Source organism: Uloborus diversus, chromosome 9, assembly GCF_026930045.1.
Source record: "Uloborus diversus isolate 005 chromosome 9, Udiv.v.3.1, whole genome shotgun sequence".
Taxonomy (NCBI): Eukaryota; Metazoa; Arthropoda; class Arachnida; order Araneae; family Uloboridae; genus Uloborus; species Uloborus diversus.
The window spans coordinates 8519749-8536566 of NC_072739.1; the positions used below are offsets into that span (position 1 = coordinate 8519749).

General features: G+C 35.0%; 1 protein-coding gene across 1 annotated transcript in view; it reads right to left on the minus strand.

Moving 5' to 3' along the window:
* Nucleotides 1-16818, minus strand: part of LOC129229738 (neuron navigator 3-like) — a 707938-nt gene that overhangs the window by 506017 nt on the left and 185103 nt on the right. The window contains exon 3 of the mRNA XM_054864105.1: nt 14676-14728. Coding sequence (XP_054720080.1) covers nt 14676-14728 — 53 coding nt within the window. The remainder of the gene's footprint in view (nt 1-14675; nt 14729-16818) is intronic.

The following is a 16818-nucleotide window of genomic DNA, read 5'->3' on the forward strand; positions in this document are numbered from 1 at the left end:
TTAATATTTCGGAATAGGTATTTAATTATAAGATCTATGATCAATTTTTAACAAAACTACATGAAAAGTTTTTAAAAAATATTAAAACTTATTTTTTAAAAAATCGAAAACCAAAAAGTACCTGAAATTTTATCTCACAAAAGTCTTCGTACACTTTATAAAATGTACATATATTATTGAATAATCCAACTTTTGATTAAGTTATTAATTAGTAGATTATCATACAGTATTCATAACACCTTTTAAACGTCTGGGAATAAATTTTATTCTTTTTCTTTCTTTTTTTTGCGTAATTTCTGAGTAAGTGTTCAACCACACTTCGAGTCTTAGTGTTTCTAGCTCTATTTTCGCTTTAAAGCCCTATTTTTGTAATCTAGCCTCCAGATATCTCTAAATACGTTACATGACGTTAAAATCTAGAGATTGAGGGGGTATTTTCTAAACGTTAGGACAATTTTCGAGGCACTAGACGCAAACGTCGAAAACCGTGTGCTTCTTATCGTTATCTTGATAAAAAACAAAGCTGTTTCCAATTACCAAATTTTTGGCTAAGAGTTCAAAATTGGTTTTTAAAATATTTAAAGGAGCAGCATGATTCATTATTTCATCAAAAAATTACAAACTACCAAGTCCTGATGCTGATATGCACCCTCACACTAGAACACCTCCACCGTCCTGATTAACTGATCCAACTATAAGTTCTTAAGATTAAGTTCCTAATTTTTTCTTCTACTTACAGTTATAAAACAATTTAACCAAAAATGTTGAATTAATTTTTATCTGTAAGTAAGACGTGATTCTAAAACGTTTTTACCTTATTTATCATTGATTTTGCGACGAAAAGCGTAAGCTTTCTGTTTTTCGCACGACCAAGAAAATTTCTGCGGGAAGAGGTCCCATTTAATTCAACTAATAAGAGAACTTGGCGAACAATTTTAGTGAAAATTAAATGTAAAATGTTTCATTTAACTCTTTAGAAACTTTTACAGCACTCAAATGTGTATTTTTCATATTTTTTTTTAACTTGAAATCTCCCATCACGTTTTGTCAACTTTGCCGGTTGACCTTTTCTTACCTTGTTTTCGGTCCGATTCCTTTCTTTAAAGCATTTTACTAAGCACTTTACTATACAATCAAATAAAATAACTAATTTAGAGACATTTCAAACCAATTTACCACTACTGTGGGAGAAAAAATTCAAATTTTGAATGGTGTTTGCGGTTTTTTACGAATACCCAGCCATTTTACAGTAATAAGCACAATATTAAGGAATGAATAAACAAAAAATAAAAGCCAAATGACTTATAAGGGTCAACACAATGCAAAAATATTAATAAAACGGCATATGATAACTTTAATCATGAATTTATTAGAAAATATTTGAGTGTACGATGACTTTTGTGGCGTGTTATTTCTCTGTCTCTTCGTTTTCTGACCCATTTCAAAAAGAAGATCCGTCAATATTTTGAAAAAACCAATGGGTTGTATTTAGAATGACATAGGAATGACGTGGAAAAATATTGGACTTCATATTCGAATTCAGTTTCGAGTTATTTTGGTTTTACTAAAACATTTCAAAGTGTACGAACACTTTTGGGAGCCACTGTAGTTGTAACCAGGGGCGTGCACAAAAATTTTGAGACCCGTCGCAAATGACTTTTCAGGGCTCCCGTCTATATTGTTTGCCCCTATAATTCACCCCTAGTTTCAAAAATATTGGGCTTCCTTTAGGCCCGGGCCAACAGGTGCCCCTTCTCTCTCCCCCCTGTGCACGCCCCTGGTTACAATTGCCTAAAATTCGTGTAAAAATGAATAGATCACCTTAGTAAAACTTCAAAGAAGGGTGCGCCTGTTCTGTACTTTCATACAGAAAATACGAAATTTGGTTTAGCAGCAACCAATCTGTTCAGATAAATGGAAAAGTAAATAATTTTGTATTTGGTTTGTTAAAATTACGAATGAAATATATTTTTCTTCCGAACTATTATCACACAAATATTGCCAAAAATCAATACCACATTTTTATGACACAAAAGGTTTGCAAGTGTAGTTGTTTTTTAATGAGCTTAAAAACATAAAACGGTTTAACGAGCTCTTTTACACGAGATTTTCAGTGAGTCGGTTTGTTTTTTGCTTCAAAATTGTTATCTACCTTGGAAGTAATAAAATGATACAAGTGACTTGTATTTGTAGAGCATTTCCATCTATGTAGCTGGGAAATTTCAAACTCTCTCAAAATCAAATTCTTTGCTTAAAATGACTTGCATTAAAAACATTAATAAGCTATAACTGAAGGTCTTTTTCAAATTATAAGCAAAATTACTTAATTTAAATTAATGAAATTATTTAAATATCTATAGTGCTGCCATCTATTGAGATAAATTAGTAAAGTGAGTTTTGCCGCAGCAATGAGACAAAGATCCAAATCATGTGGGAATTAGAAAGCTCGAGCGACAGCGAGAAGATATTTAATATTTAACATGAGCAAACATGCAACAGCAATTTAATGAAATTTATTTATGCAATATATTAAAAGCTACGGGAAGAATAAGAAAGATTTTGGGCGACTGGAGGATAGAGGGCCGGCTCCGAAGCATTTGCAGGAGATGTTGCCATAGTTCTTGCGGGGGGGGGGGGGGCATCGCCGTTTACTTTCGAGGTTTACAGCAAGTAGTAGTAGTATTTAGTAACATGACTCTGTATACCTTTCTGTACGAAATAGCAGTTCTTCCTAAATCGAAAGTAAACCTCTATGCAATCGAAAAAACCTGTATGAGTTTCTGAAGAGTGTAAAATATGTGCTTGTAAAATATTTACTCCATTAAAAAAAAAAAAAAAAAAAAAGAGAACAAGTCAATTTATTTCCAAGCTTTTAGCCTCGTTATTGAGTACGGCTTACATAATTTTATGGTCTCTACGAGACTTACAGTTTCATAAAAGTAAAGCGATTACTCGTGAAATGAATAAGCCGATATTGTTAAAACATTAGAAACTTTTTTTTTTTGGACAAATTTTCCGAAGGGTTTAGAAACTCTTAACTGTCAACAGAAAAAAAAAGAAAAAAAAAAGCAAGAACACATTAACTGCTTCACGGAAGTTTTTTTTATTTATAACCCCGCCGGAACAGTGGAACTTATTAAAAAATTTAAAAAGCATTTTTTTTTTCAATTCCTACTATTAGTTTATACTCTTATATATATTTGTATATATTGTTCAAAATTTCAGTCGTTAATAAAATGTTTTTTATTCCTTTATCATTCATTGAAGTTCAAATATTTTTTTAAAAAAAACTTGTAGATGGATGAATGGATGACACTTAATGCAAATACAGTTTTGTTTTTCAAATATTAATTCATTAAAAAACTTAATTAATTCATTTTAGGTAGGAATTGAATCAATTTTTTTAATGGTATTACTTTTGTTGGTTTTGTTTCCGAATTTAAAACAAACAAAAAATGCAGCCAGAGTAACTTAGTAACATGGCTGTGTATACCTTTCTGTACGAAATAACAGTTCTTCCTGAATCGAAAGTAAAACTGAAGAAGTTCAGCACAGTTCATCAATAATACTCCCCCCCCCCCCATCAACAGAGTGGGTTCCTAGAAAACTTGCTCCCGACGATATAATCAGTTGTGACATTAAAATTGCATAAATTAACAGAACATTTTTCAAACTTTAAGCAAACATTATTAATCTAGACCCCAACAAAAACTAAGCAATACACCGAATCATAACTATATTTTGCGTGCATTGTAATATTTGAGACTAAATCAATTAAAACTATTATTGCCTCAATTCGAGATTTTCTTCAATACTGTTTTTTTTTAGATGTGTCACTTTCCTTGCCAGGATGCAATATGAAAAGGGGTTACTCTGCCGTGCTAAGCACAAAAGTGGTATCTGCACTTTTTATCAAAATTGAGTTACCGGTCACCAGGTGGTTTTTTTGACAAATATCTCACCTAAATTCGATGCTTTATGGTCACACGCCAAAAGGAAATTTTTTTGAAAAATTTAAAAAACATTCCATCGCAATCAAATACATGGAGCCGCACTACTTTAAACGGAAATTTGTCATTTTGACTCAGATGCAGATACGACTTTTGCACTTAGCACGTCAGTACTATGCTGCCGTGTGCAGGTAAAGGGCAGTAACTGCAATTACTTCATTTTTTTGCATTTTTGTCATCTCTTGTGCGTTAGCTTTAATGTAGTCTTGCTTATTTGGTTCCCGCTGGGGAAAAAAGGCGTGAAAAAAAACGTCCAATTGTAACATTTCCATTTATTAATATTGAGTAAAACACACATTGACGCATTTCCTGAAATATCTCGAAAACTCATTTCTGTAGATACTGCCGTTTTCCAGCCCTCGGCAGTATGTTTGAAAAGTACTGTAAAAAAAACATTTCCGTCCGCTACTCAGTCGGCACGCCGCAAAGTCAAAGAAAAAGTAAGAAACAAGGAAGAAAAGCCACAAACTTACTTATCTCCGGCGGGCCGCCGTGTGTGATGTTATTGCAGCCTCGGCTACTTCGCGAGTGTGGGCCGGTAGTGTAACGGCACGCGCTCCGACCACCCCCCGTCTGATTCACCACGACTCTTAATCCCGGAGAGGGAGGATGGGGAGGAGTGGGCTCGACACGTTTGGCAGATTATGGCTTTCCGTCAAAGGAAGGATGCTTAATCGAACCAAGGCGATTAAGCTCAATGATGAGAGATGGGAACGGAATGGGACCTGAAGATGTGGCTTGTTCCTGAACACTAACCACTTCATACAAGCAAAAGCATTACGTTAGATACTAACTGGAGCTGTGAAATGGTTTTGTGTTTGTATCAAAGTAGGGAGAATATTCATATTCACAAGTTAAAGTCAGGAGAAAGGCCGAAAATAGCCACAAAAAAAAAAAAAAAAAAAATTAATTTGAATTTGGACACCTTGAATTCAAATTATACTTTTCGCAATCACGAGTGTGTTTGTGTGTCAGGGTATATGTGTTTGTGTAGCGGGTATGAGTATGTGTGTAGGCATGTGTGTTTGTGTGTAGGGGGTATATGTATGTGTGTGTAGCATGTGTGTTCGTGTCTGTGTGTAGGGGGGTATGTGTATGTGTGTGTAGGCATATGTTTGTGTCTGTGTGCAGGCATGAATGTGTGGGTAGTTGTGTGTATGTGTTTATGTGTGTAGGTGTATGTGTGTTTGTGTGTATGTGTTTGTGTGTGTATGTGTAGTTGTGTATGTATGTGCGTGTGTGTAGGCCATGCATGCAACCTGGAGACGGCTTTCGCTATAGGAGCAGCGTCGTTAGGAGCCGGTCGACGGTGACAGGGTGCGGAGGGTGGCGGTCGGAAAATAAAATGATAGGACGCCAAAAACAGTCAAGTGAAAGCAATAAGCAATCGTGATTGCTCAATAAATGCATTCTCACTTAATAATCATGGACAGAATTCATCAAAATAAAATTTTAAAATGGTTGCAATCGAAAGACAATTTGGTAAAAGAATAAGCTATACTCTTATTTAAGTTCAGTAAAAATATGAGTAAAGCCATCTTTGCACGAGGCAACTCAGTTGAATCAACTCTCAAACCGGCGGTTATTAGGAAGTGTAACCAGGACCGACGAGAGAACATGTCAATCTAGTTGGAAACTTGGGGCCTGTTCCTTGAGGGGGCTCAGCTCAGAATCGGACTGTATAAATTTGGCAAGTTTTGTGAGTAGATGGGGACCCGATGACCAAACTGACAAGAGATCCGCCTTTGCTCTCGGTGGCAATGAGTGAAGGTAGAAAAGTTAAGGACTCGCTTGTAATTCTTCATACGACAGTCAACTGTGCCTGGTGTGCCCTCATACACCGTGTAGGAGGTCTTTTAGTTCCAAAAATTAATGATATAAAGTCGAGGAAAAAAAAAACCTTTTTAAAGATCAAAAGTTAACGATTTACAAAATTTTCTGAAGAGGAGAGTAGATAAATGAAATATCTTAAAGCAATTTCTTCGTAATGTATTTATTAAAACCTACACGAAAGGAAATTAACTAAGACTTTTTCACGTGTACTCCCAGAGTTTAACCAAATGAGAAATTTGAGCCTTTTCTATTCGATGATCAAATTATGAACCCTCTCATTACATGACTTTGATACAATGTGACATTTTAATGGGGGAGTCTATCTGGAGTCATAATCATCAAGAATCTTCAGCAAGAAATTTTGTACATTTACTAATGCACGAACGAGTCTAAAGGACCCACTCCTTAAAATGAACGGTACAATACGATCTCCTAAAAATGAACGGCAGTTCTTTTGAACGATGATATTTATATTATACTGCCGTGAGAAGGCAGTATCTACAAATTTTCTTTATTTTTTCTTTATTTATTTATTTATTTTTATTTATTTATTTATTTTTTTTTTTTTTTTGCATTTTTGTCACCTATCGTACTTTAGCTTTACTGTACAGGATTGTTTATTTTCCGCTAAAAAAAAAAAACCGTCAAATTCCGACATTTTCTTATTGTTATGGAATCGGAAACACATTTCTTCAAATATCTCAATAACTCATTTCTGTAAAATTTTAATTCAATGCTTAGCATGTGAATTTATATTGAAGTTTTGGTTTAGTACATTTACCTTCCCGCGGCCTGATATAGTTATCTCTCTCTCTCTGTCATTTAATTTCCTAATTGATTTTTCTTAATTGTCTCTTTTAATTACTTTCATACACATTTTTATACGCATTCAAAAAAACATTTTTTGCTCAATTTTTACCTTTGACCTAACAACACTGGTACTACAACCGTGATAGCTAATTTATTCTCTATCTTTATTAATAATTGAAAGTCTCAACTGCCAAATCGATTAACTCCACTTAAAAAAAAAATAAATAAATAAAAAATAATAATTAGATATAAAAAAAATTAATTTGAATTCTGAAATTTTGAATTCAAATTCTGTTTTTTGCAATCACGAACTGAGACAGGACCCTACTCATTGGAGTTATTGTTTCTAGAAACAGCTCCTGTCACCCCCTCCCCAAGCCTGCCTCTCCTCCTGGGCGGTTACGTGTGCATAGTTGTGTGTGTAAGTGTGTAGGCTTGTGTGTGTGCGTAGACCTCTGCGTATGCACGTAGGCGTGTGTGTGTATGAGTGTGTGAATGTGCGTGTGTGTGTATGAGTGTGTGAGTGTGCGTGTGTGTGTGTATGAGTGTGCGTGTGTGTGTAAGAGTGTGTGAGTGTGCGTGTGTGTAGGACATGGACGCCTCCGACCAGGAGAAGCGGATAGCTCAGGATCGGAGCAGCCGCGCCGCGCACAGTGGTACCAGAGTGGAAAAAATTCGATTTTCGAAAGCGCTTATTTCGATTATCTGGTGTATGATTCTCACACTATATAAGATACAGGATATAGGAACGGCATGATTTTTTCCGCTGTATCGAGGGTATTCCCATTAATATAGGCTCAAAGTCAGAATTATGTAAGTTTGACCAAATTCCACCCAACTCAAGATGGGTGATAAAAAAGTGTTAAAAAGTTAGAAAAAAATAATCAATTTTTTCCCCTGTTCTACGATGGTCAATTAAACCACTCATCAGTCAAACAGTGCAAAAACATATTAGAGCGCTTTACAACGTTATAAGTTACAAATTTTAAATTAGCATTGAGAACAGCTAAGGTAACAAAAAAAGCTCCGGCTTCCTCCGCGATGGGGAAGGTTATTTATCAAACTAGGGGTGCTTAAGTAAACATTTGAACACAAATCACCTGCCTTTATCTGCCTATCCGATCATAACACAGAAAATAAAGGAAAGGGTTAGAGTACGTATCTGTTTGTTGCACTATTTTGTTAATAGAATTGTCTCAGACAAAACATTTCCCCACGTCAAAACCTTTTTTATTTGAGTTCAGTCTAGTTGCTAACGTTGTCTAGCCATGAGCTCTATCAAAGTTAAATACCGTAATTTGTGTGATTGCTTGTGGAATGGTACAAATTTCGACGTATTCCTTCGACAAAATCACCCTGAACTTGACGAAGGAAACATTTGTTTAATGTTGACAGCTCTTAGCAAGAGTTTCTTGCCTCATTTTAATTTAAAAAAAAAAAAAGATAAAGTAAATCGAGACTGGGAGAGGTTCAAAAAAATGTTCAGCGAGTGGATGGAAAATGAATACGTTTTCAACATACCGGAGCAGGAATCTACAGGATGTGTTGGGAGACCAAGTAAAGACTGATGATTCTGGTGAATGAAGCAAAAAGAATAAAATACGTAAACTTCAAGCATCATACCAACAAAGCTTGATTAACACGGCTGCGACACATGAAAAGCACGATAAAACCAAAGCTTTGTCAGCCGATCAAGCATTAGCAATATTTCTCCAGGCCAATCTGACAAAATATCAGTACGAGGTGATTCGACAAACACTAAAAGACCTTGGATGCCATCTCCAAGTTATAAAAAATTAATCATCTCAAAGAAATAATGCTACCCTGATAATATGTTAATTAGTGAAACATCTGCAGCTGTCCCTTTATAGAATTTGCTTGACCATACAGCTAAACGAATTCTGGAAACAAAACCCCTAGAAGAACTAGAAAAATTAAATGAACATGAATTAATATTGACGACGAAATGGGGATTCGACGGTGCCTCAGGACAAAGTGAATTTGCCCAAAATATTCAATCAGCAATAACGAAATAAGTGACTCGAATTTATTCATGACGTCCATAGTTCCTCTGAAGCTCACAATTCCAATGGATGTTGATCAAAATGGATCGATTTGGGAAAACGGCCGACCTTCTTCAACAAGACATTGCAGGCCCTTGAGTACAGCTTCCAGAAAGAGACACTTGATTTGGCACGAGATGAAAAAAAAGGTTTGAAGAAGAAATAGAGAAGTTGGAAATTACCCAAGTTGTGATCGGCATTAATGTCATCCGTATTCGACACAAGTTGGTGATGACAATGTTGGACGGCGAAGTAGCTCAAGCCATCACAAATACAAAGTCTGCAAGTGCCTGCTACATATGCAATGCTTTACCTTCGGAAATGAACGACCTAGCAAAAATCCAACAGAAACCTCTTAATGTGAATGCTCTCGAATTCGGTATCTCTCCATTACACGCCAGAATCAAGTGTATGGAATACATCCTTCACATTGCATTCAACAAAAAACTCGAAAATGGAGGACTACAAAAGATACAAGAGACATGTACGAAAACGAAAAGAAACGTATTCAACAAAAGTTTCTTGAGGAAGTCGGCATCAAAGTGGACTTTGTTGAGCAGGGTTGCGGATCTTCAAATAATGGCAACACAGCCAAACGTTTTTTCAATGAGTGCAAGGTCACAAGTGCAATAACGGGAGTCGAAGAAATTCAAATCCATCGGATCGCTACCATTCTGGAAGTCATAAACAGCAATGCAATGATTGACCCAGTGAAATTCCGACTATTCTCAAAAGAAACAGCAGAGCTTGCCATTGAGAAGTATTCATGGTACTACATGCCATCCACAGTGCATAAAATTTTGTTACACGGTGCTGAAATAGTGCAGAAGTCAATTTTCCCAGTCGAAATATTGTCGGAAGAGGCACAAGAAAGTAGGAATAAAGATTACAAGGCATTCAGGATCACCAACTCGCGGAAAATGTCTCGTATATCCACCAACGAAGACGTGTTCCACAAGCTACTTCGGAACCTTTTATCACGAACATGAGACCCGAACCAAAGAAAAAGCATCTGGAAATCAGTGAGGCAGCTAAGGAACTGTTAATCTAATTTCCTTGAATTTGAATTGGTATGTATTCTTTCAATTTAAGCAACTATTGACTAAGAATCTCAAGTTTTATTATTTCTAAAACACTCCAGGTCTTTAAGCTTCCTTGAGGGAATCATTTTAAGCAATATTTAATTTAAATATATGCTCAAAATACTTGTTGCAACTTGTTTTTATAAGTACAACATGTTTCGGAAATTTAAAAGAAAAAAATTACATTTCCAATAGTCTTTCATTTCCTAATTAGTTATTTAATTAACTTCAAAATGGCAATAAAAACAGTTGAACTTGATGTACTTTTTTGTTCTTTTTTGAATGAGACCGGCCCCAGCTTTCTATGTTAACCAGTTCTCGAGATATTGAATTTTTTCCACTTTTTGGCCATTCGGCCCCACTGTGCCGCGCCGTCTGCAAGGACGGTGGGCGGTGGTGCTGCAAAGGCTTCTGGTCCAAGCTGAAAAAGACACGGACCTCAAAAACAGTCAAATAAGAACAATAAGCAATCGTGATTGCTCAAAAAAAAATAATTTCAACTTTGACATCTTGAATTCAAATTATGTTTTTCGCAATCACGAGGGTGTGTATGTAGGCGTGTGTGTTTGTGTGTGGGGGTATGTGTGTTTGTGTCTGGGGGGTATGTGTAATGTGTATGTGTGTGTAGGCATATGTGTTTGTGTCTATGTGCAGGCATAAATGTGTGGTTAGTTGTGTGTATGTGTGGGTGTCTGTATGTATGCGTGTGTGTATGTGTGTGTAGGTGTATGTGCGTGTGTTTGCGTGTGTGTGTAGTTGTGTATGTATGCGCGTGTGTGTAGCATATGGACGCAACCTGGAGACGGTTTTCGCTAGAGGTGCAGCATCGTGAGGAGCCCGTCGACGGTGATGATGCGGAGGGTGGCGGTGGGAAAAATCAAAGGAACGTCAAAAACAGTCAAATGAGAACAATAAGCAATCGTGATTTCTCAAAAAAATCATAACTTCTGCTTTAATAGTGCTTTATAAATGCTTAGCATGTGAATTACTTTTCTCTTCTTTTGTTTTATGGAGTTAATCGATTTTGCAATTGAGGCATCCAATTAATACACTATTTCATTTAAGTTCAATGAACAGAATTTAAAAGTACGTTAGAGATACAAATAACACTTCACACGTGAGCAATATTCCTTTATCACAAACGCCAAGCCTGTGTCCGTAGCCAAAAAAAGGAATTAAAACTGCATTCCCGCGCAAAAGAAGGTGGGGGAGAGAGACAGACATATTTCTCTTTTTTAACCCTCCAATTTTTCTTTTCTAAACCTCAAATCCCGGCTAAACGTCCGGCATTCCTCCCCCCCCCCTTCCCGCAGCAGATACGCTTTGTCATAAGCGCCCGGTGAATTATTGTTTCGGTGGTTCAAATTTATTTTTATGGCCCTATTCTGTGGTGGAAGGAACGTGAGAAATGCGCATCGCTGGGGATTTCTGAAAACGGAAAGGTGGTTGCAAAATCGCGCGATTTGCTTTGTAACGACATTATTGCCCGATGTACCTTCTGGAATGTTTCCTGCAAAGGCACATTTGTTGGCGTTAGATTTGAAAGCCTCTTTTGTGTCACGTTTTAGTGTTGATTTTATTTTTGAGGGGTTTTAATTTCAATTAAATGTCCGCGATATACTGTCCCTTTCAATGCTGTTTATGGTTGTGGAACAGATCCGTCATTTGTGAGATCAGGGGAGGGGGGGGGGTATCGATCCCCTGGATTTTACAAACACAATGCAGTTATGCATTTTTGTATGTTTTGCATGCGTTAATTGCTTTTCAGAACATGTATCGAACACATTGCCAGCCCCCTGCCTACTCCTGGAAATTTTTTAATGACGGGCCTGGTTTGGACACTGCACATGAGGCAGTGAGAAATAAAGGGATGTTAGTGAACATTTTCAAGTTTTGAGGTCATTTTCAGGTTGAATATCACTGCATTAGAACTTCTTAAGCTTCTAAAAGCACACTGTGTATGCTTTGGTTTTCTACCTACATCAACCTCATGGCGAGGGAAATCACCCTTTGAATTTCCTCCCTCCTTGTCTGTAGGGTAGATGGAAATAGAAAATCATTCACTAACAAATAGCTATAAAAATCAAATTTATCCTCAGGTAATGTAATCAATGCACACAATTTTATCAATCAATTCCCATAAGCAAGAGCAGGAGAAGGATCTACATTTGAAACATTATAATTTTGTTTTCAATAACCGTTACTAACCCTACATAACTAAACGAAGTTAGTATGCACCCTGAGAGCTGGTTTGAAAATAAATAAACATTTTTCTCCAATTAAAAAAAAAAAAAATCCACGTAATTGACAGCAACAAAATACAAAAGCAATACAACTTTTATGAACCTTATTTGAGTTGTTTATAATTCAAATTGAAGTCAATTTTTAATTTGATTGGATACACTTTAATAAAGAGTTTTTTATACATGTAATCGAACCAATTGGTAGTCAGTTTTTACAAAATGCAAGGAGAGTCAGTGAAAATGAAAGTAAAAAAGAAGCCCGGAGTCGGAGTCGGCATATTTTCTAACGACTCCGACTGCTTTACCTCAAAATCAGTCCGACTCCGACTCTTCGACTCCGACTCCACAGCCCTGCTCTTTATACTTGTCGATTACACTGGATACTAACCGATTCTTTCCCTTGTAAAAGACACGTGCTTTGGTTTATTTGTAATTGCTTGCAAAAATGATGTACAATACAATGGACACGCATAGCGATTACTTTTAAACTTTTTTTTTTTTTTACTGGCTAGTTTTAACTCACTGCTGATCCTTGCTCAGATGATCAAAAGCAGCAAGTTGCTAAATTATCAATTTAAAAATAAACACAAGTAAAAACTATTTTGCAATTCCTTTCTCCTGCAAGTCAACATGAGTCAAAATACAGAATTTCTAACTTTTCTGGAAAGTACACCAAATATACCGAAATAATACTAAAATCACAAGTTACATTTTATTCACAAACTATGTGAAGCAGCCACAGTTGATTAAACACATTTATTTAATTTTTTCTGCAAAAATTAGCATAAAATATGATACTTAAATTTTTAATTTTCCACACTGCCCTTCCTTATTCACAAGGTCAGTAAACACTCTAGTTATTTATCTGAATTAACAAGTGATGCTGAATGTATGCAAAAAGTTTGGCCAATGTCAATGTAAAGGGAACTAAGAATTCTGACCGTAAACTCTGGTCTTTCCTCATGTAAACAATCGAGACGATATCGTGTCGGTTGTCACGATGACGTATCGTGTGAATTCAGGACTTTTTTAGAATATATATATATATATATATATATAAATGGATGTTGGTAAATGGTGTGGGTGTGTGTTCCTTAAAACTACCCGACAGATTTATTTAAAACTTTCACTGTTTGTTCTTTTTGGTACTGGGAAGGTTTATTGACCAGTTCGAAAAAAAAATCAACTGATAGTTCTTTTTTTAGTCCAATTTAATTCGCAATTGTCGCTTATATAGGAGTGAAAAAAATACTTGCACTTATTAGAATTATGTGTCCATCGAAAGCGCTGCTTTTTCTGCTGAAAATTTGGCGGTCTAATTTTCAGCAGGAAAAGCTGAAAAAATTTACGAATGAGAATTTAGTTGCATCTTTTCGACCCAATTTAGTATTTAGTGTATCATCTCAACTCCCTGTTGATAGCTAGCATTGTTGCATTGTTGAATATTTTTGCATTTCGTTTGACTGTTCAAAGCTCTTCTCAAGTTAAATCTTAAAGTAATGTTTTCCCACAAGATTGGCCAATGGATTTGGTTGATTATTTTTTATTTTTATGGAAATTTAATGTAATTAATGTTTTTTTTTAATTATTTGCGCTGATTGGAAACTTTCTCATTATTTAATCTACCAGCAGAAATCTCGCCAAACTTTTTTTAGAAAGATTTCAGTAGCTGGTGCATTTGGTATTTTTTTCAACTGCAGCTGTTTTTGAAGCCAAAGACTACGTAATAATGTTTCTCAGCTTTATGTAATTAAAACATAGCTATTAAAAGAATCTTTAAAACTTTTGTTAATATGTAAAATAATCCACCAATTAAATTAGGCAAATCCATGAACAGCACAAACACTTTCATTATTTTGCACAATTTCAAACAATCTCCAAATTTTACTACTTTTTTGGGAACATTTCGGATGAAAATGTTAACAATATTTTATGGTCACCAAAATTATCTCAGCATTTGGCGACACTATCACTTTGACGAAAATTAGTAACATACAGTTTTACAAAGTAGGGAAGAGGAGCAGTATCCAAGGTATCCCAAAACGATTAATGCAAATTTTAACATTTTAACTCGCCCCAAGAATCCACAGTAATTAAAATTTCCCAAAATAACTAAAGCAAGTATAGGAGGATTACGGGCGGCTACAGTTTGAACTCCTATAGTCATATAGAGAAAGTTTTAGACTATGTTCAAAAAAATAAATAAATGTTAACAGATAAATCGTTTTGAACACAAGTGAAGTTTAATTTCATATTTTGGAAATTCTTCAAATTTGTGTGTGCTTAAATGTCGGGCTTTCGTTTCGAAATGAATACTATTTTGTTCCTAATACTTATTGCTATTTTACTTTTATGGTCAAAGAAGAAGCTCGATTTTTAATCACGTCAAAGCGGTGTGTTTTAAGTTCTTTCAGTTAAAGTAGAAAACGAATAAAAGTAGCAATTGTTTATAATAATTATTACTGACCCAGGCAACGCGTCGGGTATTTTTGCTAGTGAGTTTATAAAGTTTCAACCTAAGACACTTATCGAAAATGTTTATATAATTGTAGCTGATGCAACATTTTCATTTTGGACTTCAAGTTCTGGAACTACGTGAATTATTTGGTGGTAGAAAAATTAAATGGGACTTACCATTTGGGAAGGGTTTTTCGGCTTGCGCACCACACCGGGAACCTTTGTACCAACTGAAAAAGAAAATATAATTGTCATTTTGCAATATAATTGATACCAATGTTTTTTTAAGAACGAAAAAAAAAACAATGTTAAGATTAAAATTTCTTGAAAACAGCATTTTATTGGAATTCAGGAATTAGAATCGCGTCTTAATCTTCTAATAAAAAGTTGCAGTTCTCATTTAAACTTCTTATCGCACGTAGCACACAAAACAAACTTTTAACACTAAGCTAAAAGCAGAGGTCGGAAGTAGCGCGGTGTACAAGTAGCGACGCTACTACAGTAGCTTCATTTTTTAGTAGTTTGTAGTGTAGCGCACTACTTTTTAGTAAGAGTAGAGTAGCGAGTAGTTCGATACAAAAAACAATAGTTTGTAGCGATTTCTAGAAACTACTTTTAATTTAAGTTTTAAAAAAATATATAGATAAAAAAAAACTTTTTATCAAAAGCGTAAGAAAGGGGATGGTGTCCAGATCGATCCAGAGTCTTAGCTTGAAGTTTATAATTAACTGATTATATCCTACAAAACATAATTTCCTATAAAACTAATTCCAACATAGGAAATTAAAGTTTTTCTTCTCTGTTTAAAGTTTTTTTCATCTAATCAATTTACGGGGGTTATATGTATAACGATGTAAAATTTAAATCAAATTTCGACTACAACTTTTGACATTTTTCAAGTAGCCGAATTGAAAAAAAAATTATCTTTCAACTTTTTAATCCTTCCTTGCAGCGAATATTCGTAAAAATGGTTTTTAAAAAGAAAAGAAAGAAAGAAATAACAATTCTAAGTAATATTCCATGTTCAAGTTAACTAATTTATTAATCTGAGCAACTTTTCAAACTTTTTCGTTTAATCCGTAAACGGTGTGTGTATGCTTTTTATTTATTTCTTTTCTGCGAAGTAGCGACTACATTTCAGAAGCAGTTTGTAGTCGCTACATTAAAAAGTAAGTAGTTGTTCTTAACTACATTTACATCATAACATGTACATCATAACATGTAGTTACATAATAACATGTAACTACATCATAAATAAAGAAGTTGTAGTTCGTTATAAAAAAAATAATAATAATTTTTCCAATCACTGGCTAAAGAGGTTGCTTGCGGCGAAAAGTATATCGGTATTCAGGTTTCGGCCGGCAAATCGGCTAAAGACTATGGTCTTGTTTTCACAATAAATAAAATTCTTGGATGAAGTGACAGCTAAAATGGAAAATGTAGCTTTATTAGTATAAATTTAAAAGTGTCATCTGGACACTTGCTACTAAATAAAATTTTGATTTTCAAGTCTACATTTACGTATACAGTTACTGAAAATCCATCATTTCTTCAGATGATTCTAAAACCTAAACACAAAATTGGAGCCTTTCCAGGGAGTTTAATAGTCAATTATACCGATTAGCTGCAAAATAAATAAATAAATAAAAAAATAAAATGAAAATTGATAATTTTGAAAAAAATTCAAAAATTGATTTTTTTTCCTCAAAAGGCTGTTGCTTAAAAATGTAACTCTTCCAAATGGTGTAAATTAATTTGGTGGAAAATATAATTTTCTTCTTATTCAAGAAAAAGTCCATCAAAATATCGCCCCCTCCCCCCCCCCGTTCCGAAAATGACGCAGTTTAAAAATTTTGTCAAAAATCGCAAGTGAGCGCGATGGCGCAAAGGTGGCCATTTTAAGAGGTTATATCTCGGGTAAGGATTGGGGGGGGAGGGGGGTGATTAAAATAATCCTCTAAGTTGCTTTTTCCTGGATTTTACCCTGTGTTGCATTCAAAAACTTCCCAGACTATGAAGGTAAGATTTTTTCCCTGCTTGAGCTGATGGACAACTTTGAGACTTTTCTATCTTTAATTAATAGTCCGAAATTTTCTTTCAAATTTTGATATTAACTGCTTACAAATTAATTGATCAACTCGAAGTGTGTACTTTTATAACAATCTTAGCGATTTAGATCCACTATTCATGAAACCATAAGTAAATGAAAAACATTTCAAATCAAGAATATCAAAGAAAACGCCGCTTCCTTTGATTAAATGACGACTTATCCAGTGAGTCACTTAAAAAGTGTTCCGAAACCATAAGAAAGGAAACACAT